This window comes from Xylona heveae (assembly GCF_001619985.1).
Source record: "Xylona heveae TC161 unplaced genomic scaffold L228scaffold_1, whole genome shotgun sequence".
NCBI classification, from domain to species: Eukaryota; Fungi; Ascomycota; class Xylonomycetes; order Xylonales; family Xylonaceae; genus Xylona; species Xylona heveae.
This window is the reverse complement of record NW_017264193.1, coordinates 3195503-3220636: the sequence shown is the minus strand read 5'-3', so window position 1 is coordinate 3220636 and position 25134 is coordinate 3195503. Positions and strand designations below refer to the sequence as shown.

At 49.1% G+C, this 25134-nt stretch overlaps 9 protein-coding genes across 9 annotated transcripts; 4 read left to right on the top strand and 5 right to left on the bottom strand.

Moving 5' to 3' along the window:
• Positions 1 to 1202: 1202 nt before the first annotated feature.
• On the top strand, positions 1203 to 2079 carry L228DRAFT_243503 (hypothetical protein). The gene has a single exon (XM_018331700.1). It carries the CDS (start codon positions 1277 to 1279, stop codon positions 2009 to 2011), a length of 735 nt encoding a protein of 244 aa, XP_018192505.1. The 5' UTR covers positions 1203 to 1276; the 3' UTR covers positions 2012 to 2079.
• Positions 2080 to 3092: 1013 nt separating this feature from the next.
• L228DRAFT_235953 (hypothetical protein) lies at positions 3093 to 3668 on the top strand (the record flags this gene model as incomplete). The annotated part of the gene is made up of 1 exon (XM_018330774.1): positions 3093 to 3668. One exon carries the CDS (start codon positions 3093 to 3095, stop codon positions 3666 to 3668), a length of 576 nt encoding a protein of 191 aa, XP_018192504.1.
• A 936-nt stretch (positions 3669 to 4604) lies between these two features.
• On the bottom strand, positions 4605 to 8271 carry L228DRAFT_235952 (hypothetical protein; the record flags this gene model as incomplete). Its single annotated transcript, XM_018330773.1, has 7 exons — positions 4605 to 5287; positions 5369 to 5579; positions 5687 to 5970; positions 6021 to 6526; positions 6584 to 7126; positions 7183 to 8074; positions 8166 to 8271. 7 exons carry the CDS (start codon positions 8269 to 8271, stop codon positions 4605 to 4607), a joined length of 3225 nt encoding a protein of 1074 aa, XP_018192503.1.
• Positions 8272 to 8870: 599 nt separating this feature from the next.
• L228DRAFT_22507 (hypothetical protein) lies at positions 8871 to 11008 on the bottom strand. The gene has a single exon (XM_018330368.1). It carries the CDS (start codon positions 10918 to 10920, stop codon positions 8944 to 8946), a length of 1977 nt encoding a protein of 658 aa, XP_018192502.1. The 5' UTR covers positions 10921 to 11008; the 3' UTR covers positions 8871 to 8943.
• A 1012-nt stretch (positions 11009 to 12020) lies between these two features.
• Positions 12021 to 13045, bottom strand: L228DRAFT_265295 (PLAC8-domain-containing protein; the record flags this gene model as incomplete). Its single annotated transcript, XM_018334676.1, has 2 exons — positions 12021 to 12262; positions 12316 to 13045. The coding sequence occupies 2 exons, from the start codon at positions 13043 to 13045 to the stop codon at positions 12021 to 12023; spliced, it is 972 nt and encodes a 323-aa protein (XP_018192501.1).
• A 1071-nt stretch (positions 13046 to 14116) lies between these two features.
• On the bottom strand, positions 14117 to 15618 carry L228DRAFT_243498 (hypothetical protein). The gene is made up of 3 exons (XM_018331699.1): positions 15300 to 15618; positions 14810 to 15206; positions 14117 to 14753 (listed from the first exon to the last, which is right to left on the bottom strand). Exons 1-3 carry the CDS (start codon positions 15458 to 15460, stop codon positions 14583 to 14585), a joined length of 729 nt encoding a protein of 242 aa, XP_018192500.1. The 5' UTR covers positions 15461 to 15618; the 3' UTR covers positions 14117 to 14582.
• A 397-nt stretch (positions 15619 to 16015) lies between these two features.
• On the top strand, positions 16016 to 20825 carry L228DRAFT_226762 (cullin-associated NEDD8-dissociated protein-like protein). Its single transcript, XM_018330433.1, has 5 exons — positions 16016 to 16165; positions 16231 to 16557; positions 16624 to 19633; positions 19698 to 20036; positions 20120 to 20825. The coding sequence occupies exons 2-5, from the start codon at positions 16319 to 16321 to the stop codon at positions 20561 to 20563; spliced, it is 4032 nt and encodes a 1343-aa protein (XP_018192499.1). The 5' UTR covers positions 16016 to 16165; positions 16231 to 16318; the 3' UTR covers positions 20564 to 20825.
• Positions 20826 to 21806: 981 nt separating this feature from the next.
• L228DRAFT_243496 (hypothetical protein) lies at positions 21807 to 23259 on the top strand. Its single transcript, XM_018331698.1, has 4 exons — positions 21807 to 22150; positions 22216 to 22443; positions 22509 to 22677; positions 22751 to 23259. The coding sequence occupies exons 1-4, from the start codon at positions 22081 to 22083 to the stop codon at positions 23232 to 23234; spliced, it is 951 nt and encodes a 316-aa protein (XP_018192498.1). The 5' UTR covers positions 21807 to 22080; the 3' UTR covers positions 23235 to 23259.
• On the bottom strand, positions 23222 to 25132 carry L228DRAFT_243495 (hydroxymethylglutaryl-CoA synthase). Its single transcript, XM_018331697.1, has 5 exons — positions 24950 to 25132; positions 24782 to 24884; positions 23778 to 24718; positions 23578 to 23709; positions 23222 to 23522 (listed from the first exon to the last, which is right to left on the bottom strand). Exons 1-5 carry the CDS (start codon positions 25004 to 25006, stop codon positions 23388 to 23390), a joined length of 1368 nt encoding a protein of 455 aa, XP_018192497.1. The 5' UTR covers positions 25007 to 25132; the 3' UTR covers positions 23222 to 23387.
• Positions 25133 to 25134: the final 2 nt, after the last annotated feature.

Here is a 25134-nt window from a genome sequence, read left to right as displayed (position 1 = left end):
TAAAGTATAGTTGTGTATATCGATTGAAAGAGGCACAAGATGATCTCAGAACGAATGCGGCGGGAAACGATTGATATTGGACGACGCCAAGCAATTACGGCGTAATATCAACAAGGCTGCATACCTCAGAGATGCAAATCTTTGTTTCATCAGCCGGACAACCAAATTATATCATGGGGTTCCATTTCGCCCAGGAATGAACAAAGATGAAGCTTTCAATAATCTGCATATCAACTCTCAGACCCGATAAGAAAGCCCCTTGCATCTCTGATTGTGATGAGCGTGCAATACCGCGTTGGCTCTTGAATCCCTTGCGAGCCACAAAGCCAGATCATATCCCAAAGTAGAAACTTCCAATCAATTCCCTTTGGGCAACGACAGCTGCTATGTGGCTGCATATTAGATTATCGTCCCCAGATTTAACGTTTCGTCCTTCCGTGCGTATCCCTCTGATCCCTCGCTCTTCTCTCAAGTCCAACTCATCATCTACCCCTCGACAGTGAATGAGAGTGGGGAACTTCATAACGAAGGTGACTTCTGTTTGCAGTATACTCATGAAGACATCTCACTAAGAGCAATTGTGCTTGTGTCGTGTCAAGGAGCTGATACATATCAAGTATCTCCTCTCAAACATAAACTACGTTTTGGCCATTTCTACGCTGTTCTGGGACCATTAGAATCCAGAAACTTCTCTTTTCTCACAACGTGGCAAGTGAGAGACTCACGTTGACGTGAGAGTTATCCAGATAATGTGTTTATTCATCCTGTTCTAGACTCACGAATACACTCAAAGTGGGAAAACGAGTCAAGAGACCAAACCAAGATGGCGTCCACTTCAAACCGTCGATTGCAAACTCAGGCAGATCGCCAGCCAGCATGTACCCACATTACGATGACGAGGGCATTCGGGGCATACAGATGCTACATCTGTCATAGATCACCAAGCATCGGCTGGGTCTACACGTGCACTCAGGATTACGAAACACCTGTTTCGGAACGAAGTTCGCTCGAAGAAGTCATGGACGAGGCTCCGGAGCTTCGAGCCAATTCCAAGTACGCACGCGATCTCCACACTATTGGGCTCAGTGACTGGATCATCCGTGACATCATGAAGGGATACTACCTTCCTGACCAGGTCGGATTTCTCATTGCTCAGAAACTCAATCTGAGGGACAAGATTGCGGCCGCAGAGGCAGCTGCCATGGTCGAAGAGTACGGCCGTCCGCCCCCTCGCCTCTCTCTTCTTGTCTCCACGGACGGCGGCAGCCCGCAACACATGTCTTTTCCCATGGTGGGCGACAATCTCGAGCAAAGCATGCAGCACCAGATGAGACCTCGTCCAGTGCCAAGATGCAATTGGAAATGCTGTCAAAACTGCCGGCCGACCTTCCGCGAGCGCACTTACCTCAGCTTTGACGCCGTTTTTCGGGGTCAAGTTCAGCGGCTCCCCAAAACGCGTCCGTATCGACCGCCCATTTCAGATGTCAACATTGTACGCAAGCTGGGTCTTCGACAATCATCTTCATATCTCAGGCAAGTCAGTAGCATGGAACTGACGAGCTCAGATGACGAGAGCACCAACGGGGTCAGCGTCGGTCATGCGAGCCATATAAGCCATTTACCCGATACAAATACTAGTGAAGACGAAGACAAGGAAGAAGTGGAGGTACGCAAGAGCTGGCGGGCGAGCATGAAGAAAGCATGGAAAGGAATGCTTCCGAATCCTAGAATCCGGAGTGATTCGAGCTCGGTCTCGATTGATGTCGGACTCGGTGACAAGCTCGCTTCATACGATGCGGACGCAGCAGAATTCGATATTGGATTATGGAAGGAAATGAGTCAGGCTATCCTTGATGAAGCCACCAAGATCAAACTGCCTGGAGGAAGTGATGAGCAGGACAGCGAGGATGAGCACGAGTTTGGTGCTGGCGAGGTCGAAGTTGATGGAGGCGTTGCTGTCATGGAAGAGTCAGTGGAGAATCGTGACGCGGATATCATCATGCAGGTGTAGCTTTGATATGATCGTGATTAGCTTTGCTGCAGCTCTCTTGTGAGCGTATTGTTCTGGCTTTTGGTGCTATAGCACGTTGCAGAATGGTGTACAATATGGCAGGCCTCGGAGGCTGTATTGAGGAATACATGAGCAGTTGATCGGTGAGCATTTAAGATGCAAACGCTTTTGAAGCGAAAAACATTGCTCCATTGAAGAAAGCTCCAATGCTGAAAATCTTGCGAATAAAATGCGCAATGCGCTGTGGTTGCGCTGGTCCCCTTCATGCTTTAGTGATGTTTACCCGCTATTTATCGTTATCGATCAGATTAGATCTATTATCGGACCCTTTGGACGAACCAGCGAACGGAGAATCGGAGCTTCAAGTTGGTCGCGGCGCTCGATCTAACAATAGCACAATTGTTCAACAATACCATTCTCCCGCATTGTGTCGCCTTTTGGCATTCTTATTCTATTAATTTCTGGACTGTCTGCGAAGAATACTCTTACAAAAAATCCGATTGACCACCTTCCAGCTCTTGCGTTCCCGGCATTCTGCAAAAGTTCGCGGGGGATCCTCCACGGATTTTTGTCTCCTTCAGATCCATTACATACGTCAGTCCAGCATTCCTGCATATCCGCCATAATCGAACCGACCATTTTTTGAAAAAGTTCTTGGATGATTTTATGGATACGATTGTCTAAGCGCTATATCTGTTGGATTCCGTCACATACGATAACGAAAAGTACAGAGGATCTGGCGAGTTAGGACTTTAGGACAATCCCTAGGTAGGTACGGCGCATTGGCTCTGAAATATTCCATGGATCAATCAGGACTTACCGTATCGTAATTGACAGAGCATTCTGGAAAGCGAATACGCCTTTGCGAATCGATCCGCTATATAGTTTCTCATTCTTCGCGCCCCGAGCGAACCTTTGTTTCCCGCAGGTGTAATTGGGGGCGGCCGACGCAAAATATCGCATTGACAGTATCGCAATACAACATACGCCCAGACCGTTCTCTCTCTCCCTCTATCCCTGGAAAGACTCGTCAGTCGATAACCTTGTCGTATTTCCATTTCCAACAAAAAGATAATCCACAATGTCATCAACACCCACGCCCGGCGTGGCCACCAAAGTCCACGTCAACGGCAGTACGCATCCCGCTCCCATTCCTCCGCCCTCGTCCTCATCCCCTTCTGCCTCTCCTGTCCCAGGCATCAACGGAATATCTGGTACCCAACTCGCACAACTGGACCCAGAGCTACGAAGCAGCATTAACAGCGCACTACTACATAACGGCGGCATCACGCGCATTCACGCCCAATTACTCGATAACCTCCAACGCACGGGCTGGACAGCAGCCATACATACCCGCTGCCTAGAACTGCTGCGCTCAGGGGAATGCACGACATATGATCGGTTGATGAAGCGGATATTAGCAGAAGTCGCTGCCACTGGGGGCGGCAGCGGTAGTAATGGTAGTAGTAGTGGTGGTGGATCGTTTTCGTCCGACGACGCAAAAGCAAGGACGAATGGAGTTGGAGCAGGACACAAGGCTGGCAGTAATGCGAAAAACACGAGTCCCAATGTCAGAGTCCCTGAGAATGTCATACAAGATGGCGTGCGGCTGGTCAAGAAGGAGCTGGAAGATATTGCTGAAGTGACGGTGGAATGAGCTCAATGTGTGAATAAGGCCTCAGTTACTCTCTCTCTCTCTCTCTCTCTCTCTCTCTCTCTCTCTCTCTCTCTCTCTCTCTTTCTCATATTGTCAGACAATTCGACATCTTTCAAAGGGTTGCTTTTTGGCAGGGTTTGGCGTTACTTGGATCAAATCATATCAACATTTTCCATATACATGTACATATATCTACCTACCTTAGGTACCACTATTTCATTTCATCCTCGGTCATTGGAAATCATTACTATCTCCTTCTCTCTTGGGAGAAATGCCTTGTAGCAACCGTTCATCTCATAAATCGATGCACGGGAAATATATCATCATTGTTGAAAACTTGTGAGATATTTGTTGACAATTGAAAATAAAAGGAGGGGATAAATAAATAAATGAAATGAAATGAAATGAAAGTAAAGATAAAAGTAGAAATAAAAAACAGTAAAAGACGGAGCAAATATCCAACTTTCAATTTTCTAGAATACTTTTTCTCATCAATCTGGTCCACACAATTACCAGGCGCCAAAGTAAAAAGCCCGTCATAAATTCATAGTATTCGCTGAACGCCTGCCGCCTAGTTCCTCGACTTGAGCAGATAATGTACTCGAGGAGGTAGTATGAGGGTCGGCCGCTTTGCTTGAACCAGTTTTGAAAGACAGCGCCAAAATAGTGCCAAAAAATTCGAGAAAGGGAAAAATGTGAGCAAAGCGTCCAATAAATGGGGGAAAAAAAAAAGAAGAAATTGTTGAAAAACGAAAACAAGTGCCGACCAAAAGAAGTCGGCTGAGAAATATATACAAAGAAAAGCTTGCAAATATTCGCCCGGCTTTGCGCTTTATCCTTTTTAGATAGGCCCAAGAAAATAGAAACAGGCATGAATTGAAGTAGATAGGTTGGTAAAAAAGAATTGTAACACTTGCGATGAAAGAAGATCGCGCTTCACATATCAAGGACGGGCTCCCCGCCCTGCTGCATCTCGCTGAGCAGGACCTCGAGCAAGTCATACCCGCCAATGTCCGGGCCGTATGTCGTCTGGTTGACGCCCGCACCATAGCTGTTTCGGAGTGGATCCAGGGGTAGGGCAAGCCAGTCGGACGTGTATCCTGGAGTGGCGGCTGCATTGAGACTCGATGTGTTTCCAGGAGCGCTTGTCGTTGCGGCGCCGGCGCCAGTATGTCCGCTGCCGCTACTTCCACTTGTTGGAGCAGCACCACCACCGCCATCGTCAGTGCGTAATCCGGAGGCTCCCGATCGACCAGAAGAAGTGGGACCAGTGCCGGAAATCTGATGCGTTGTGGGAGCAGGGGTTGCGCCTGAATTGCCATTTTCTTCGTCATACGAGGACTGCGGGTGAGGAGTAAAGACATGCATTGGCGGAGGCATGAACCAAATGTTACTGTCGTGAGGGTCGATGGACTCGGTGGAGATGCCTTCGAGCGGATTAGGAGTGTAAAGATTGGAATGGGGATGGGTATTGGAGGGATGATTGGCGTCGAAGAATTGATTGTTGGTATTGCTCATTGAGGATGCTGTTGTCTGGTCATGATAGAGCGACGGAGGATGGAATGGGCCATTAGGGAAGGTGGAGTTAGGACGACTGGCCGCAGCCGCAGCAGGCTGATCTGTTGATTCACCCGTTAGTTGGAATTCAAGAGAAGTGGAAAAGTCACGACGGAAAGGGAGAATCAGGATAGAAGACCTACCTCCTGCGACAGGAGATGAGCTCTTTCCCCGCTGACGGCTTCCACTGTTGGGGTTCGTCGACACGCGGAGAAATCGAGATCGTAGAATCTGGGTTAATCTTCCGAGGAGATCAGCGAAGCGTGTTACGAGATGGACGTCATCGACCACGCAGGTACGAAGAGCATGAACGGCGCTGTCCATGAGACCAAGTGAAACAGCGGCTTCATCTTCCTGGGCACCAAGAGCAAAGGTCTACATCTGTCAGACGAATGTTCGGGGAAAGTTTTGAGTCAAACAGAATGATGACTTGCCTTCAACAAGAACATGGCTGCACTGACAACACGGAATACTGTCCGCACCGGCGCGTGCTTAAGGTATCCACCGGGGTACAGTCCGTCAACCACCGTTCGCAAAACGCCTCGGCTGCCTTCAACCACCTCATGGATATAATACTCATTATTCGCGTACAGGGTTGTAAGAGACGAGGAGTCATTGTTTTCAGCTTCACTATGCTCCTTGGCATTGGTGAACCGTTCAATGACCGCCTGTAACGCGAGAGAATTGATGTACACCCGTACGTATCCATATTCAATCTCCAGAATGTGTCGAATGAATATGGGAACTATCAACAAGTTAGATGTACCCTCTAGTACCCTCGTAAGAATTACATACTATCCAAGTTGAGAAACTCGTTGCGCCAAGCCTGGAGCCTTGGTTGGAAATACTCCAACCTCTCCACGTATTGGCCGTTGCGGATAATATTTCTCGTATGCTCGACCGACGAGAAGAGCATTTCATTCCCCGTCTGCATCAACGAGGCCAGCTCAATCCAGCAGTAATCGATACAGTCTTCGGTGATCTCATTCGCAACAGATTCGTTTCCCACCTCAAAGTCCTTGCGCTCAGTAGGCTTCAAACCAGTCTGATTTGCAAAGACGAGGTGGGTAAATGGCTTTGACATGATATTAGTCCATCCCAAGCGGCCAGACGTCGAAGTAAGGTAGATTAGGAGCAGTCTCTGGGCTCGCTTCGCTCGACGACGATAGAGGGGAGACTCGAATTCGGGACGATAATGCCCGCGATATGAGTGCGCACCCGCAACGTCGTCGAAAATTCCCAACTCAAAGCCGAGAGTCAATGCATTACCGAGCAACATCCAGCACATGCGGTCGCTTCGCCTGTTTTTATGCGTTATTGATTGATCATTCAAAAAGATGCAAGTACCATTAACCCACCAGGCAGGTTCAAGCCAGCTACCGATTCTCTTCCCTGAGATTCCGCCCTGGGCAGCAAGTGCGGCAAACATTCCTTGGCCAGCCTCTGGGGGCGTGGCAGGCTGTTCTCGCGCAACAACTTCCTCATCATCATCTCCAGGAGGGAAGTGAAGCGCTCTGGGATGCCATTCCGTAAGCAACATTAACGCTTCTACCGTACCCAGGGTCCTGAGCGAGCCTTTACGGAGTCCTTTCCAAGTCTCCGACGGGACACGCAACGATCCATCGCGACCGATGGCGCCGGCGCCGCAAAACCCGCCCCCAAACTGCTCTTGTCCCCACAATACACGATCAATCATGCCCCGAAGGTATGCCCACAATTTGTCGTGAACAGCAAAGGATCGGGAAAGTCCGCCCGGACCGGACAATTGCATGTGCCGCGATGAAATCGTCAACAAGGTGACGGCCAGGAGCGGTTCGTCCTCTAGCAAAGTTGAATGCGTGCTTGGATCTCGATATGTTGGCGGAGAAATGGGAGTAAGCGGCGCGAGATAAGCATAGAAACTGCAGGATAAACATTAGCCCTGGCACAGAGCAAAAACGGCCTTAATCTTGCATACTATCGAATGTAGAGAATTGCTTCCCGTGCAGTGAACCAGCCTGCACGAACAAACCGAGATCGAGACCAGGCCTTCAAACCAGCCTCCATCTCAGAAACGCCAATGCTCTCATCCAAGGCGAAGCCTTCGTTGCTCTCTCCTTGGAGTTCTTCCTGCCCCGTGTCGAGCTGTACGGAGGCATTCCTCGCTCCAGAATCCTCCCCACCGCCAATGCTTGTTCGAGGCCCCACAGCCGTGGATCCAGTGCGCGATGCAGGCGTACTGCTAGTGACTAGGGGTGACACTTGAGCGCTGGGCTGACTTCCAACCCGTTGGTTCTGAATATCACCACTGCGATCCGCCGCTTCGTAAAGAAGATTCAGCGCATCGTGCCCGCTGTAGACCTCTGCACTGAGAAGCTCTGCCGCAGTGTCATTTGTCAGATGTTCTCCCTTGGCGTCGGCTCTCGCCGTTGTAGTTCCGGGTGAAACAACAGAATACGATCGCTGATGCGCAATGCCATTATGGAGTGGAAGCGTCGAAACTGAGGAGCTTGGCGAGGCGGAAAAAGGACGCCTCAGCGGCTGCGCTCGTCCGAATGAGCCACCTGGGGTCAATGGCTGTGCAAACGCGGCAGAATTCGACCGAGCGAGATGGCTTAAGGGCAGTGCTGGAGATGATTGAATCTGCTCTTCATTTTTCCGAGGTCTCTTTGCGTGGAAAGTATGATTGTCAGTCCCATCAGCCACGGCCTCGCCTTCGCCCTCTTCATCCGCAGATTTTCGTTTTCGCCGTGTAGCCGAGAAGAAGCAATGTTTGTGCTCGCGACGACATCTTACGCATGGGGGATCATGAGGATTGTCTACACTGCCGAGATCGCATCGAACTTTACGCTGTCGACATGGTATGCAGGCTGCCGGAGTTAACGCATTCAGCGGATTAGCATGGGTCTTTGGCTCTCCAAAAGCAACAATATCCGTCACAATGGCGAAGGGAGTGCTCACCCTGATATGTGCGTGTGTGAGAGGGTGCAGGAGGCTTAGCAGGGACCGGTGTCGGAAGAGAATCTCCAGCGTTATCGCGGGATGGCTGAGGAGAATTGTCGGCCATGGGATGGGGTGATCTCTTTGATGGGATTTGATTGTGAGCTTCTGCTCGGTTTGTGTCGGATAACCGTCGCAAAGCGAGGTTCTTAAGGCTCGGAGGGGTCCGATTAATCAGTGCATTATTTGTGGGGAAGAAAGACAGTCAAACGTTTACGCATCCACAGTCCGCCACGAGCCGAACCGAAAACTATGTGGCTGCAACGTCACGATACCACAAACCGCCAGTCGAGTACACACTTAAGGAGCTTGGGACTTCAAGTGCCAATTGACAGGTCTGATCGCTAAGACAGCATCATGTGCACAACCAACATGACTTGTGCTTTGTCAAGCAAAGTCAGTGCTGGAATGTTTGTGAATGCTACGAATAAGTGGTAATTGTGACTGTACCCTGGCTAGGACTGGACCAGTCCATTCCCTTATAAACTATCTGAATGATGGAGATCATAAAAAAACCGCCGAAGGCACAGAAGGTATCAAAATCTCAAATAATGTACATGATATCAGTGGTAGAGCTACCTACCTTGTGTAAATGCATTCAATTCACGCACAATTGCGATTAGGTCCATTGCCCTTGAAATGGAAGGTCAGCCTTCCATCTAGGCAATTCATCACGTAAAACCCCCGCCTTATATACGAACAAGATATCCTCCTTTCCTTTCGACAGTCAAATTCTTCTTCATCGTCTCGGAGAATTACCAGTTCTCGGGAATAGAGGCCCCGAGCCGCTAGGAATTGCCACATACTCCACTTCCCCACATATTCGCCGTTTGAATTCGGTCAGTGTTGTAAAGCCCGCTACGGCGGCCTCAAGGCAGTCCTTCACGTATTCTAGAACACACTCCAGCTTGTTTCTTTTGCGTAAGCATTTTTTCCAAAATCTATCACGCGTATTTTCAGTCAGCCCGACATTTCCTCGACGACAAGATGACAATCTTTTGTTCCATCTGGCAGTGAGTCTTCCATCCTTTCCGTATGGTCTCTCTTCGTTCAACCAGTCCCGCCATCGATCAATGACCTGAAATGCTTCATTGCGGTTGATCAAAAACCATTCCCGATGAAACGTGTTCCTTTCACGTTTGCAATTGGAGCACTTGTACCGCATTCTACATCTTGACAGCTCGCTGTGAATAAGCTGTTCTGCCCGAGCGACATATGGCGTTTTCCACACTCGCTCATCTGGAATTCTCTTGACTAACCCATAACAACTCCGAGACTGTGCTGGAATGCGATGACCACGCTCAAATTCTCGTCCAATTTTGATATAACCTGGATGATCCGGCAACTCAAAAGCGTATATATACCCTGATCTCGCATTCCTGTCAACTGGTATCTCCAATAGGTCGAGGGTGTCATTGATGGCTTCTCGAGGGGTGAGCTGTGTATCCTGGCTCCAATATGATGTAAAAGGAGAACTCTCATTGCTTTCCCGGCTCCAATCATGTGAGTTTTCGGTGTCGCGGTCCAAGTTAAATATACTTGGAGATGCAGCGCCAGGTTGGGCGAGATTTGATTGCTGAATAAGATTAACACGAGTAGTGGATATTTCAGTGATAGCGCCACGAGGTTGCTCGCTGCGGGTATATAAATCAGGTGCGCGATATCTTGGTGGAGGTACTCTGCAGAGAAAGTCCGAAAGCTTCCTTTGCTGCGGCCTCCTGGCTCTCGACCGAATTGGACCGACGGAGGGCGATTCAAGAGCCTCCGCTAAGCGCGCGGAAGCCAGATGGCCCCTATTTTCGGACAAGGAAGAAGGTAGGCCTGGTCGCACCAGCTCGTCGGTGAACCATGAGTCTGGATTAGCAATCCTTGACCTATTGCTTGGCTCGCTGAAGGGCCGTTGTGGAAGCGGACGCCTCGATACCGGTGTTGACAAAGCAGATTGTCTTTGACGAGACCATGTAGATGAGCCTGAATTGCTAGCACTAGGCACGGCTATATGAGGAATTTGTTGGAGACTCTCATTTCTGTTTCTTGACATATCCCAGCTTGGCAGAGGAGTGTCCGGGATTGTGGAGGAACGCCTGGTGATTAAATCCATGGTAGGTTCCCCGTCACTCATGACAGTCTCAGTCCACGATTCGTATCTTCTCTGGATCTCCTCTCTTAGGTGTGGCTGCACGGAAACCAGTGCATTCCACCGCAAAAGCAGGCTGTCCAAGCTGCTTTTTGAGGTAACGCTTCGAGAGCTTCTTTGCTCATCATGACAAACGCAGGTTGAATAAAGATCATTGAGCATGCGCTCCCGGTCCTGAAAATTTCTAAAGAGTATCAGAGCAAGCATTTCTGTAAATGCTTTGGCGTGCTGTCTGCGCGAGATCCGTCGATCTTTTTGACTGCAGCTTCTCGTCGCGTGCGCTAGACATGACCATTGGACCAGACTGGTATCTCTTCCCGGCGAGCAGCGATGGAAATTGCAATGCAACAACGGCACGATGGCCTCGACGGCCTCTTCTAGCTCGATCTCTCCGTTGAAGAATCGGTTACTATTGTGCAATGCATTTTCGATATTTGCGGGTAACTTTTGCTTGACATCGTACGAACAACGGAAACCTTGTATTACCCCGAGACAATGAAAATTCTCCGACTCAAAAGAGAGCGCAAACTGTTGTTGAAATAGGCAAAAGCACCAAGCCGCCGTTGAATCTGTTGCCATGGACCCCGAAACAAGTTTGGAGTAGGAGACAGTTGCACATAACTCTGAGATCTATATGAATTGAATAATAACAAGCAACCTACTGGTTGAAAAATTGATTGTTGGATTGCCTTGCTTTAAAAGACCGCCCAGTCGGAGAGTCCATTGCAGCGACTCTGGAATAAGTAGGTGGTCTCTAGGTAATCATTGTAGTACAGTGGAGAAACGGCAGGGGTAGAGAAGACCATCTCGATACCCTGTTTATGGTTGTGGCGGAGCTCCTGCAGTTGTTTCTCATCCGCAGCTGCTGCGGATTGTAGGAGTTGGCTATTAAAAGAATCTTCGACCCCGATACTTTGGAAACTCTCCAAATTGAGCTCCTCAATCTACACAGAAACATTCATTGCAGAGATGATAAAGTAATTATGGGTTTCGCAAATGGGACGCGTTCGGTATTGGTAGGTTGGGAGAGATTTGAGTGTTGATGTTACCTGAAACTCCCGAACAAGCTGTCGCGACATCCTTATCTAACGGCCTCTATCGTCCAAATTCCTCTATATGCTTTTGCATTGACGTCGTCATTTACAATCACAATGCATTGATCCCGTCAATCCTATTGAAAACTGCCTCTGCTGGGCTCAGAGAAATACTGAGAAATTTTCCTGTGGACAAAATCTAGGTACTTTGGTCGGGCGTAGAATGTTGGCTGGTGTGACCCACAGCCAGGGAGGGTTCTTCCTGTGCTAGCGAGGAATTTATTTGCTCACGAGACCCATCTCTTGCGTTTCAATAAGAGACGCTGTGCCTTATTTCGCGCCAATTCAAGCAGGGGGGTCAGGATACACCACACGATTAGTGCCCCACTATGCAGCTTCCAAAATTATCTTACACCGATAGTCTTGCTTATCTATCAACAGCTTGCGATCTTGTTGCATATAATGGATATACATGGTACATTCTGGACAACTTTCATGCCATACAAAAAAAGAACCAATCAGACAACAACCATAGAGTATATAAAAAGCCTAGACATGTACAGACCAAACATGCAACCGAATCTTCAATGTCCCGTTCCTCGAGGATTGGCTCCATTGAAACTTATCACGGAAGAAATGCCATTTTCAAGGGTTACGAGCCGGTGGATATGTCATCTTTGTTGGCGGAACATATGCCGATGCTCCGCCAGCACTGCTAGCTGGTCCCGCCCATCGCCGGATACCTTCTTCTCTTGAGCGCACCTCTACCTCGTCTTGTATTAGGGTACATGGGATGCAGCAGCAGGCACACAGACAGTCGCCAGTTGTGCTGCCCTTGATATTATATAAACGACGAATGCGAGTATGTTGAATGAACGTGATTAAGCCTAAGTTCTTCATTAGTCGCCTCATGCATATTATCAACATCTGCAGCACTAACCTTGAAGTCCGCAAGCAAGCGCCATCAAGCCACATGCTCCATTACATGCTGAGTAACCTAGCAGGTCTGTCGGATCTTTGCGGGCTGACTTTTGCGATAGCCTGTATTGAGTCTTGCCGTATATGATACAGGGACAGAAAGCGCCCACACAACACACTGAAATATCACTGCAATCACAGCCTTGGTGTTTCCAATGACTGCTGTGCTGCATATTTGGATGAGCAATTTGTCCCGGTAAATGTGTTTCTAGTGCCAAGCCATTTGGACCAGTTGCAGAGTGTGGATTATAAATTGGCGCAAAATTGGTAATTATGGGCGGAAGCTTCGCATCAGACGTCGCTGACTTGAAGACCGGAGCATGCTCGGCATCGGGAACAATAATTGGTGCACGTTTTGCATTAAGGTCGTCGACGGGGGTTCGGTCTGCAGCTAAAGGCTCATCAACAGATTGCAAGCCCTGAGCCGGTAAACTAGGCTCAGCGTACGGAGCAAATTCTGCTGGGTGCGGACCTAGCGGGGGCTCAATACTGTAGGCAAAATTTCCAGCTCCAGGACCCTTTTCTACAGGATATGGCGAGATAGAGGGTGCGACATTCGAAGTTTCGGGAGATGAAGAAGACTGCGAAATGGATGGTTCCTGGCGCCTTTGTGCGTCGACATGCTCAAAGGTAGGCTGCTGTAATTCTATAGGTGTTTCCATCCAAGAATATGTCCGGGTATGTGAGCCCATATGATTTGTTGCAGGTATACGTAGCCCTGAATCGACTCGCCTCGACGATGTAGCTTGGTTGAATTGATCGGCTGTTGCATTTTGATCTTCTATTCCAGCAATTTGCAACGCCAACCCATTTCTGGGATGCTGTGTAATATGGGAAATTTGCAATTCCGGGTTCTGTAATGTCGGGGAGGACCTCTGAACTGGTTGTCTATACATGACAACAGCAGTTCAATACGATATTTTGTAGCATTTGCGATGGCGTCTTTTGGGCTTGGAGGGAGCGTTGAGATGGCACACTTCGAGTTTTCGAGGTCCTCGTGAATGGAATGGAACAAAGTAAATTGACGCTTGCGAACTTCTTTAAACCGACAGGCAAAGAATAGCCAAGAATTTTACTGGCTACTCTTTGACGCTCCGCGAGGTCCTCAGTGTATGAGCTTCATTGACTGAAGCGTTCAGAGTGCAGTGGCGACCATTACTGGCGGTCGGCCAAGAGGCCGGCAAGATATACTGTATCAAGAGAGTGAATCCCAAGTACCCCATAGAACAGACTCTCGCTCCTCATTGGTGAAAAGGGAAGAGATTTCCATCATTCCGACAGTGGTTGCAGCAAATGCGAGCTCAAGCCAACCAGTGTGATTTCAAGTATGTAGCAGGCAAAGTTCTGTACATTGTATCTGACTGGGTTAGTCTGGCCAGTTAGCAAACGAAGAACTGCATGAACGATGAAATGTCTGGGTTCCTGCACAATCAAGAGAAGCGTTTATGCAAAAATGGTCACATTACTCCTAGGAATGCCCTCAAAGGAGTCTTTGCATGGGTTGATTCGAGTAAGATGGTGGTTCAACCAGGGTTTGTCGCAGGGTCCATCTGTTCAATAGGAGCCAACCACTAACTAGCTGGACTCCTCTTTGCTTCGCCCCAACTGGCGCTTGATAACGGACCGAACAGCTAGCGCCCCCGACCAGTGATTCGCTCCGATGGTGCAAAGCTTCAGTGGAACCCCTTGGACGTGACGTGATCACTTCTGCCCTGGACTGCATTTTCCAGTTCTTCCATGCCACAGCCAAGATTTTACACAAACCCGAGCACGTACATTCCCAATCCCATGGATATCCTGCACTAGGCGAACAGTAGCGCATGATTTCCCTCAAGTCCCAGAAGAAAATTCATGTCACTTAAGGTATATTCTGCGTAGCAAGTATCCAAATGAGGCTTGATGTACCTCTGTAACCATAATCTCTACAAGACCAATCGCACAATTGACCTGGCATGTGTGGGCCAACATGTTCTGTGGAGGAACCATTTTCCTTCCACATATCAGAACAGAAAAATAATGTGTGGTATCTCCACGTATGTATCCTCATCTCTCGTTGTGTAAAATTGTACGACTATACTACATGCTGGCTCTGAAAACGTCTCCTTCACCCCTAGTCTAAGGACAAGCTATGCTCTTCCAACGAGACTTAGCTGGCTTTGGTGCTTTACTGCGCGCTGAACCATCTGGAAGCAGCTTGATTTTCAACTAAACGGAAAGTTCAGAATACTTTTACTCGCTACCAACAGTTCCCTGGTGCTTGGCAGTCTCGGGCACTCCGGGAGCTTTCTTGCTCTTCTCCGGATCCTCACCAACATTGGTCGAGTGCTTGGTGTCAGTGTTGGAAACGCCGGCCTGCTTCCCAGAAGTCTCGTCTTTCAAAGGAGTTTTGGAAGGAGATGCCTGCTTAAAATTAGAATCCAAGCCAATCTTCGGAGTCAAAGCAGGGTAAATCAGACCTTGTCTTTAGTAGTGCCCTCTTCCTCGCTGACGGAGTCACCAGCGCCTTGAGGTTTTCCAAGCTCGCTCTCCTTCCGTACCTTGACGCCATCCTTGGCATCGGTGGTCTGCTTCTCTTTGTTGCCGGCCTGTGTAGGTCCAGATGTTTCGTCTTTTCCAGCAGTAGACTCCGCATCAGAGCTGTCAGGCGTATCTTGCTTCTGGCTCTCCTCGCTGTCAGATCCTTTTTCCTCGGCCTTGGGCTCTTCTTTGGCGGGCTCAGGCTCGGGCTCGGGTTCAGGCTCGGGCTCCTTCTTCTCTTCATGCTTCTCATGGGTGTCATGACCGTGATCCTCTTTGCCTGGCTTCAGGAGCCATCCAACGGAGGGAACCGTAACAACAATAGCACCCACAGCCCTGTGCGTGTTTTTTGTTAGTATTGGGTTGCTTTGTAGGAAGAGATGTAAAATACAAGTACGCGATTGAAGCTTAGATGAAAGGGAAACTCACCAAGGCAAGTCACTGCCTGAAGTAGCCTTGTGGGCGGAGCTGTTCGCATAACCTCTGCGGCTCACTCGTTGCCATTGCTGGGCAGTGGCGCCCGTGCGAGTTGCTCGCGCGGTTTGCGGTCGAAAGAGAGCTCGGAAAGCAGCTGGGCGAGGCAGAACCATTATGAACAACGTCAAGAATTGACTCAATTGATAGGCAGATATCTACACGTCTCGGTGGATGTAAATTGAAGGCCTTCCAGAGTCAGTTTAGAGCTATAGTGATAGTGCTGGGGGACGATGTTGAAAATGAGCTTCGGAGGAGGTTGGACGCCAAGGTACGACCATACCTTAAGCTTCCCCAGCGGAACTGCGTCAGGCCAATGTCATGGCGGGTACTCATTATGTAAGCCGGAGCCTACCATCATGTGGCTTCAACTGTTCCGATCGGAACTTGAACAACTAGTAGTCAATAAGTGTCGCAATAGCAGGTTTATCATAGTGCTTGAAAAAACAGCGTATCTCGTAGGTGAACTTCTTTGAATTAATAGCAAAATCTACGAAGAAGTATTCAATCGGCTTGGAGCCACTCCGTATAACAGATTGTATCATATAAGTGTCTCGTCTTAAAAACAAAACCCCCTAATTACCTAGTTATCTAAGCCTATCGCAATACTTATTGACTTCTCGCACCGTTCGGTCATGCCCCGCCTGTTGTTGATCGAAGCCTGAGTTCAAGACAGACAAAGCGACAAACTGACACTCCAACTAACTCTACCACCTTCCTCTTGATGATAAAAGAAGGTTTCATTTTCATGTGCAATGAGTCCTTAGCAAACGAACACAACGTTTCGGAGTGAATTAATTAAACACATTTAGTCTGGAGAGGTCAGCAGGAGCTTGTACCTCATCTCGCCTTGCCATAACTTAGCTAACATGCAGAGCTCATACAGCTTCGCTCAGAGCTTTCTAGATCCTCCTGAAACGATTATCTCACCATAGAACGAATCAATCCTCAGAGGCTAGATCAAATCTATCGCCATGTCTGGCTCTGTACCTCAGAATCCCACTGCACAGCATGTCGCTGCCCTTCTTCCCAAATTGAGCGACGCCGACTCAGATTTCCGGTACATGTCCTTGAACGACTTGTATAACATACTCAACAATGGCCATCCTGGATTTCTACTCAATGACCAAAGCGTCTGCATCCGAACAGCAGACGGGTTGCTAAAGACGTTGGACGACCAGAACGGCGAAGTGCAGAATTTGGCTATAAAATGGTTCGCTTCAACCCACTGTGGAGAAATGGAATCTAGAGAGCATACTAACCTTACGTCTTTGAACAGCTTAGGGCCTCTAGTTCATAAGGTGCCGTCCGGTATATTAGCCCCATTGATCGAGAAGCTTTCGAACCTTACTACTACGAATGCCGTTGACAACTCGATTGCGGCCACCGCCCTACGAACAGTCGTAGAGACCCTTCCTCGACCGGTCTATGGATTGCCCCCGTCACGGCCTGCACAGGACGCATATTCGGCTATCAGCAGGGTCTTAATACCACGCTTAGTTGGCTACAATGCCCTTGGACCGAAACAGGTATCAAAGTTGTCACCCGGAATGCTCGAAGTAACCCCCGAGAAGGGTGTGGATAGTGATGCCTTGGACGTCTTGACAGAGATCGCGCGCTGCTTTGGTCCAGTCCTTCAAGACGCTGAAATCCAGGCATTGCAAGAAGCTGCTTTCAATATACTAAAGAATGCCTCCACAAGTTCAGTCGTCAAGAAGAAAGCTGTTTATGCAACTTCAATCCTGGCGGTTTATTTCCCCGATGAGCTGCTCAGTTCATTCATCTCACAAGTTATCGAGAACCTTCGCGACCCCCATTTGACTTATTCCAAGAGAAGGACCTTGATTGGCACGGTGGGCTCTCTCGCACGATCGATTCCTCAGAAATTTGGCCCCTATTTGAGGACACTGGCACCGTTTGTACTGAGTGCGTTGAGCGAGCAGGAACTCGATGAACAGATGCAAGACGTTGAGGATGAGGATGGACAGGATCCTGAGGCGGATGAAGTTCGTGAAGCTGCTTTGGTCGCATTGGATGCTTTCCTTTCGTCCTGCAGTTCCGAAATGCGGCGTTTCACCGAGGAGTCCATTCAGGCTGGCCTTCGCTTCCTGAGATATGACCCCAACGTGGCCAATACCGATGACGATGATATTGACGAATATGAAGACTCTGATGGAGATATCGAAGAAGATGAGGATTTTGAGGAGGAAGGTGGTTTCAGTGATGACGACGACATGAGCTGGAAGGTCAGGCGATGCGCTGCCAAGGTCCTGTATACGATCATTTCTACACGTGCCAATGGCGATCTCTTAGAGGATGGGACGCTGTACGAACAGATTGCTCCGGTACTCGTAAGCCGCTTCAAAGAGAGGGAAGATAACGTTCGACTGGAGATCTTGGCAACGATGAGTTCACTGGTCCGGAAAACGGGCGAGGGTGTTCCCGTGTTAAGCAGCCCGGCTCAGGAAGATGGTCTCGCCTCGGCCATGGGGCCGCCCATGAGCAGAAAAAGAAGACGAGGTAGCGATACTAGCATGTTTGACGTTCAAACTTCTATTTCTCTCTCTACTGGCGTAGCATCTCCTGCGGTGCAGTCGCCCCCTTCATCGGGGCCAAAGGCGAATCTGGCTGACCTAGTGCCCTCTATTATCACTGAGATTTCCAAGCTTCTCAAAGGGCATTCAATTCCTACCAAGCAGGCTTCTATCTCTCTGCTGAGAGACATTGTCAATGTGCAGCGTGGCGGGTTATCTGATTTTCTGGGTCAGATCATGGCGCCGTTAGTGGATGCTGTGAAGGTGGCTAGCTCCGTTGGAGGCTCCATGTCAACGGCCACAGCCGCTACTGGAAGTGCAGCATCTGCAACGGGCGGCACCCTTCGAATTGAGGCCCTTGCTTTGACCAGTGCCATAATCGAGACTCACCCATCTGCGGTTCTGCAGCCATACCTCGCCAAGCTGGTTCCTGCCATTGTGGTGGCCATTACTGACAAGTCTTACAAGGTGTCGACTGAAGCTCTTGGTACCACCGAGCAGCTCATCAAAGCGCTTACGCCTCCACGTGGTACTGGCAACCAACACTCCGAGGAGTACTTGCTTCAACTTTATGATGCGGCTATTAATCGAGTAGCTGCCACTGAAGCCGACTTGGAAGTCAGGCAGCGCGCAATTCATGCTCTAGGTGTCTTGCTCGCTCGCGCCTCCGGCCATCCCAGCCTCCTTTCGGCGGAGAAGAGAACCAGAGGCCTGGATGTTCTTCTCGATAGACTCCGGAACGAGACCACTCGACTTGCGGCTGTTCGTGCAATTGATGCAGTTGCCTCCATGGCGAGTGACAAGAAGGAATTTTCGGCTCCCTGGGTGCAGCAAGTTGCACTAGAACTCGGCGCGCAGCTTCGCAAGGCAGACAGATCGCTACGCGGCGCCAGCCTCGGTGCATTGAAGAACCTAGTGTTGAATCCCAACGGACTTGCGAATTTGGACGATCAGACAATCGCCGGTCTAGTTGATCTATTGTCGCCACTTCTGACGGTTGATGATCTTCATCTTCTCGGTCCTGCTCTCATCGTCCTGGCGAAACTGGCTCATGGCAATGCCAAATTAGTGGCGAAAGACGATATAAACAAAGCTTTGTGCAGCATCGTAGTTGCCCCGCTTAGCGGTTTCGTTCTCGATCCGTTACTCAGCCTGGTCGCAGCGATCGGTGAGCAGGGCGCCGGGGGGCCACTTATGCAAGGGTTATTGAAGGATGTTGGAGTTGGCGGTGATCCGACCGTTGTAGGCAAAGCTCTAGGAACGCTCTTAGTGCATGGCCAGTCTACGGTTGGCGTTGAGCTAAATGACTTTGTTGCAGAGCTACAGTCTGCATCGGACGATCAGCGCAAGTGTTTGTCTTTGGCTGTTCTCGGGGAAGCTGGGCTGCGCCTGGGCTCATCGTACTCTCTTACTCCTGATCTTTTCATTTCATACTTTTCATCAAAGTCCGATCAAGTGTCTCTCGCAGCCTCAATTGCTCTGGGTAGAGCAAGTGCAGGAAATGTGGACAAGTATCTCCCTGTAATCCTGTCCACGTTGCCCGAGGCTGGCAACTCGCAGTACTTGTTCCTGCACTCTATCAAAGAAGTTCTGCAGCATGCGAACGAGCCGAAGACGAACATTGCTCCATTTAGCAGACAAATTTGGGACACTCTTATCACGTCGACGCAGTCGGAAGACAACAAGGCTGTTGGAGCTGAGTGTCTTGGAAGGCTGGCAGTGGTTGATCCTCGAAACTATCTTCCACTTCTTCAGGTATTATCTCAATTCTCTTTATCGAAAGAAAAAAGAAAAAAGCATATATTAACACTCTGGATAGTCTTGCCTGCAAGACCGTATCGTTGCAGTCCGCAGCATGGCCATTCAAGCAATCCGATACACCCTTACCGAGGCCGATGATGCCTACGAAGATGCTCTTCGACCAAACCTCGTTGGCATTTTCGTCACCATGTTGACCGACGTTGATTTAGAAAACCGACGTTTGGCATTAAGCTCGCTCAATTCTGCCGTGCACAACAAGCCAGAACTGGTGATGCCTAACCTGGGCCAACTCCTTCCCATTGTCATGAAGGAAACAAATATCCGAGCCGAGCTCGTGCGGGAAGTCCAAATGGGTCCATTCAGACACAAGGTCGACGATGGCCTAGAAGTCCGAAAGGTAAGATAACCATTTTGACCGGTGCTATTTTCATTCTTTCGCAATAACAACATAACTAACTTTTGTTTGTTCTTTTGCAAAAGTCTGCATACGAAACTCTCTATGCGCTTTTGGACACGGCTTTTTCACGAATCAATGTATCTGATTTTTACGATCGAGTCATTGCCGGCCTAGACGACGAGCATGACATTCGCGTCCTGTGCAACCTGATGTTGACTAAACTCATCGCTCTTGCGCCCAATGAGACGGGTATGCGTCTCGATGCCATTGCCGACCGGTTCCGCGCCATTCTGTCGTTCAAGCCTAAAGATAATGCGGTCAAGCAAGAACTCGAAAAAGTCGCCGAGGCTAACAAGGGTGTACTCCGCGTCAGTTTGCAACTTTCTCGTGCATTCCCCGGAGCTGGTTCCAATCCGACGAGTATTCCGTATTCTCAGTCCTGGCCACTCTTTTGGGACTGGGTTCGTCGAGATTTTGCGGGGCAGTTGAAGACTGTAGAGGACGAGTCCAAGGGACAGGCTGTCTAAGCTGTCAGGGTCATCTCAAACACATTTTCCTACCTAGGTTCGGCTTGAGCTACGCGCAACGGTCAAGCACACTGCCCTAGTCGGGCATATGCAATTGTTGCTGCAAAGGGCATCATATTTTTTTTTTATCTTGCCATGATTTTTTGCCTAGTAGTAGCATAGCGCAGTGCATATCCCATCGTCTCTGTAAATGACGCCAAAAGAAAAAAGGGTTCAAAAAGCAGTCATGGTCATAAGAAATGTCAAATTTAGATTGTCAGCCAATAGTGTTTATATATTCTCGATGGTGAGAAATTTAATGTAAAGGAATCTGAGTATCTCCTGCCTCCTGCCGTTTCCATTCCTTATTCTAAACCGATCCCTCCCTATTTCTTCCAAAAGGTATTTTTTATTAGCAGTGAGTGCCTAATGTACCTCCGAGCTCTCTTCTAGAGATTACCAAGAATACTCAGTAGTATACCAACTGGTTGTCGTTTATAATTCGTGGTCGATGATAGGACTAGGGTCCGTAAACGAGACATCTCAGTTATCTCTAGTATGACCACATGACGGCGACCAGGCCAACAACTGGGGGCAGCAAGCGGCCCGTTCCCGGGGCCACCGGGCTCTCGGCACAACTGTTCTCCGTAAATCAACGGTCCAAAGCCTGGGCCAAGGCCATCAGTTCTGGTGTGCTAGGGGGTCGCAGCCATTGCTGTGACAAAATTGCATGCCGTACAGCATATTCCGTACTCGGAGTGCCTTGGGTATCCCCATCACATTGTGCCAGCGTCAAGGGAATTATTTTGGTGCAGAGCTGAACCAACCATAATGATCCTTTGTGCGGCGAGAGTCAACCAACCCCTGACACTAAGACACTGGGGTCGTCTAACCTCGGACAGATGGCAGAGCAGGTTGCCAGGCTTCCAAAGACAACTCACAGCTGCATTACGAGTAGCATCACCTACACATCTTGTAAATAAGGGATGAAAGTAATCAACGACTTCCAACGTCATGATGTAAAGAAATTAATAACTAGAGGTAATCTGAAGAGGTTTGTAGCGTAAGAGTGTTTGACTGCTTTGTTTTTCGGCTGGCGAAGAGTGGAGTCCATGTTAACGGGGTTCCCAACAACTTCAAGACCACATGAATACCGGGTTCTCCCCGCTTCTTATCCATGCAAGCTGCGCACTCCGGTACGAAGTATATCGGAGTGATTGGAGACAACTCCAACTCGCGCTGATTCTACTTTAACCGCTGGCAAAGTGGGTATGCGGGACCCAGGCCCCATGCAGTTCATATTTTATGGATTGAGCACACAGCGATTCTCGGTACACGGAAAGTGATATCAATACAAGGTAGTAATGCTTTAGAAATGACTTAGATATATACAAAAGCTATGCTTTATCTCTCATGAATATCTTATCCTATCCCCGGGCCCGAGTTGCCACTTGATATCATATTGTGATCAAGGGTCTCGGGTGTCATCAAAGTCTTGCGTCTTGCTTCTACAGATTAATCCCAAAACCAACAAAGCAATGCCCCGCAGTCCACGGCGTTGGACCCCGCAAGAAGACCGCATATTGCTTGAGAAGGGCAAGCAGCTACGTAAGTGTGCTTGGCGATTGGCTCTCATGGAATACCACTGGCTCCTAACCGTGCATTGTTACAAGTTTCGGAGGACAAGAAGACTACGGACACGGCAATCAGCTGGAGCAGCGTCTCAAAAGCCATCGCGAACCGCAACAACAAAGATTGCCGCAAGCGGTGGTTCAAGCTGACAGGCGCCAAAAAGGGCTTGTGGGCTGCGAGCGAGGACGAACGATTGCTAGAGGGCGTGCAGAAATACGGCATCCAATGGGCCCGGGTTGCGAAGACGGTAGAAACCAGAAATGCGGACCGTAGGTGCCACAGACTCTCGAGATTGTGAGCGAACTTGTCCTAACATACTGACGTATGAAACCAGAGTGTGCAAAGCGATGGCAACACTGCTTAGACCCGTCGCTGGACCGCAGTGAATGGACAAGTGAGAAGGATGTCCAATTGATTGCTGCAGTAAAACATTACGGCACAAACTGGAAAGATATCAAGAGGTTCGAGTTCCCGATGCGCTCGACCACGAATTTGAAGAACAGGTAGGTTGCAAAAGACCCCTGGTCCATGATGCCGGTCTGGCTGCTGTATGTCGCTGACTTGATCTATCCTTAGACACACTGCTCTCCTCAGGCAGAGCAGCAAGACGCCCAGCGTCTATTCTAACAAAGCCGGGGCACTCCAAGAGCCAAGCATTGAATGGCCATCAATTCAGCGGGGCATGCCTGATCATATGACCATGGATGGTGGCGATGACCGTGACTATCTCGAAAGTGACCACAACCAGAGTCCACCCGGCTCAAACTCGACGTCTTCTCTACAGAGCGAGTCTCCCCTCGAGTGCAATCTATCTGGCTCTTTAGTACCAGACATGACACCAACGTCGGCAAGCTCGAGGCTCTGCCACTTTCCTCTAGACTGGGAGCTTCCCTTGCATCAAGAGCTTCTCCAGACTGCAGAGAGTGTGGCAAGTAATGCCTCGTCAAGCATGCCGCAGATAATTTTCACCATTGACAGTTGTGACCTGCAGACAATGACGAGTGTGCTCGAGGTTTTGACCAGGGCAAAGAGTAAAGTAACTATATCCATTAATGCGTAAGTAAAAGGTTGTGGCCTTACTAGCCTATTTTATCTATCAAGATAGATTATAGTGTACAAAAGGAAAATAAACGCTACCAAAATCTTCCTCTAGTCTTCGCACCATGGTACATGTACCAAGGTTTTTGCCTCTTCTGCATTGGCTCACCTCGTTTTATTTTACATTATAGGTCCTCTTGTACACCTCATCAATATTTTCGAGATAGTATGTTCCCGCTGCCAGTGACGCTACATCACCAACAGGCTTGTAATTCTTGCTCCCGTAGGCTTTCATTCGGAGAGCACAGGCCTTGTACAACTTAATTAGTACATCTCTGCAAATAGATTGTATACTTATAGCTTACCTCTTCGTATTCCTCAGGGGTTGAGACGTGTCGCTGCTTCAGGCGATCCATTAAATTTATTTTTTCGACCATCTTGGTGAGATCACCAGTTATTTTCAGGCCAAAAAGGGTACTAGCAGTACCACTTCCGTACTAATGTGTCCACTCAGGTCAGTATGATCTCTCTGGAGAGTTCGATAAACAGCAATCTAGCTACTGACACTAAACATGCCGATGGTTTTGCCTTGTGCAGCTGCAAGATCAATGTTGCTAATCAAGCTGATGAGCGAGCAGTAGAGGCTGCTTGTGTACATGTTTCCACATAAGGAGGGTGCAACAATAGATGGCTCAACTCGTCCTTTGAACTGATCCTTTGTTACAGCCACGAGGGTTTTCTCCAATACTTTGTCTCTCAGGGACTCTTGGTAACCCAGCTTGCGCAGCTCATCGGGGATTCCCTCCCAGTCAGCATCGTCCATCGATCTCAGGCAGTCGTTGTACTTGAGTCGACCGTATGACTTGCTGACCAGTTTGCAATTTGGCGTATGAAAGGCCATGTAGTCAAAAAGGTCAAGGACATTCTTTTTAACAGCCTTGCATCCATCGCCATCAAGCTTGCCCCTGGCGGCTTCGGCACGACGGAGCAGGTCCTTGTGGCATTTATCCAGAGCGCTAAGGTAGCAGACAATAGATTCGTGGCCGTTGACAATGGGATACTCGACCTTGAGATCAGGCTTGTAGAAATCATAACCGTGGGTCATATAGACACCTCGCAGGCTTGGCTCTGGCGAAAGTAGTGCGTTTGGGCCGACAAGCATGGCGACACAACCAGCGCCACCGGTTGGACGGGAGGAAGCCTCCTTGTAGAGCGCGATGTCTGATGTAACGACAATGGCATCTCGACCGTCCCATGAACGAGACTCGACCCAATTGACAGCATTGAACAAGGCATTGGTGCCACCATAGCAGGCGTGGATGGTGTCAACACCTTCCAGGCTTGTGTTGCCAGATGGCTCGAACAATGTCGTGAGAACTGATTTGATAGACTTGGCCTTGTCGATGAGCGATTCAGTGCCGACTTCCAGACGTCCGATAGAATTGGGATCGATGTTGAACTTGTGAAGCAGTGAAGACACAGCAGTCAGGGCCAGCGAACAGACGTCTATAGATGTTGGTTAAACACGGTGTGTATGGTCGCTAAAAGACATAATCACATGAAACGCACCCTCTCTATCCGTACAGTAATTCATGTACTGGAGGCCCAGTCCAATGGTGTACTTGCCAGTTGACACGCCTTGGTATTTCTCGAAGAGGGATTGGTCCAGGCACTATTTTCTAATTAGAGACTCAAACTGACAGCCATGGTCCATGGATGTAGACTGGGTGGCTTCACTTGGGCCGGGACATAAATCTCCATAGCCTTGATGCCGACATTCTCTGGGTATGCCATTGTGCAAGCGTTGTTGTAACCTTTCACCTTGCTTATTCCCGATGAAAGGAAATCAAAAAGAGGGGTTGTGAGGCCGCGGGACCCCTGTAGGTGGCATGAGACTTTGGGACCTGATTTGGACCCGAGTT

Excerpts from the sequence above, each read along its gene's own strand:
- L228DRAFT_243503 (XM_018331700.1), top strand. The coding sequence starts at position 1,277 with ATGTCTTTTCCCATGGTGGGCGACAATCTCGAGCAAAGCATGCAGCAC.
- L228DRAFT_22507 (XM_018330368.1), bottom strand. The coding sequence starts at position 10,920 with ATGGCAACAGATTCAACGGCGGCTTGGTGCTTTTGCCTATTTCAACAA.
- L228DRAFT_243498 (XM_018331699.1), bottom strand. The coding sequence starts at position 15,460 with ATGGTTCTGCCTCGCCCAGCTGCTTTCCGAGCTCTCTTTCGACCGCAA. Across the intron at positions 15,207-15,299 it reads TCAGGCAGTGACTTGCCTTG|GGCTGTGGGTGCTATTGTTG; the intron begins GTGAGTTTCCCT and ends AAACACGCACAG. Across the intron at positions 14,754-14,809 it reads AGGGCACTACTAAAGACAAG|GCATCTCCTTCCAAAACTCC; the intron begins GTCTGATTTACC and ends AATTTTAAGCAG.
- L228DRAFT_226762 (XM_018330433.1), top strand. The coding sequence starts at position 16,319 with ATGTCTGGCTCTGTACCTCAGAATCCCACTGCACAGCATGTCGCTGCC. Across the intron at positions 19,634-19,697 it reads ACTATCTTCCACTTCTTCAG|TCTTGCCTGCAAGACCGTAT; the intron begins GTATTATCTCAA and ends CACTCTGGATAG. Across the intron at positions 20,037-20,119 it reads ATGGCCTAGAAGTCCGAAAG|TCTGCATACGAAACTCTCTA; the intron begins GTAAGATAACCA and ends CTTTTGCAAAAG.
- L228DRAFT_243496 (XM_018331698.1), top strand. The coding sequence starts at position 22,081 with ATGCCCCGCAGTCCACGGCGTTGGACCCCGCAAGAAGACCGCATATTG. Across the intron at positions 22,444-22,508 it reads AGAAACCAGAAATGCGGACC|AGTGTGCAAAGCGATGGCAA; the intron begins GTAGGTGCCACA and ends GTATGAAACCAG. Across the intron at positions 22,678-22,750 it reads ACCACGAATTTGAAGAACAG|ACACACTGCTCTCCTCAGGC; the intron begins GTAGGTTGCAAA and ends ATCTATCCTTAG.
- L228DRAFT_243495 (XM_018331697.1), bottom strand. The coding sequence starts at position 25,006 with ATGGCATACCCAGAGAATGTCGGCATCAAGGCTATGGAGATTTATGTC. Across the intron at positions 24,885-24,949 it reads AGATTTATGTCCCGGCCCAA|TGCCTGGACCAATCCCTCTT; the intron begins GTGAAGCCACCC and ends ATTAGAAAATAG. Across the intron at positions 23,710-23,777 it reads AAACCATCGGCATGTTTAGT|TACGGAAGTGGTACTGCTAG; the intron begins GTCAGTAGCTAG and ends TGGACACATTAG.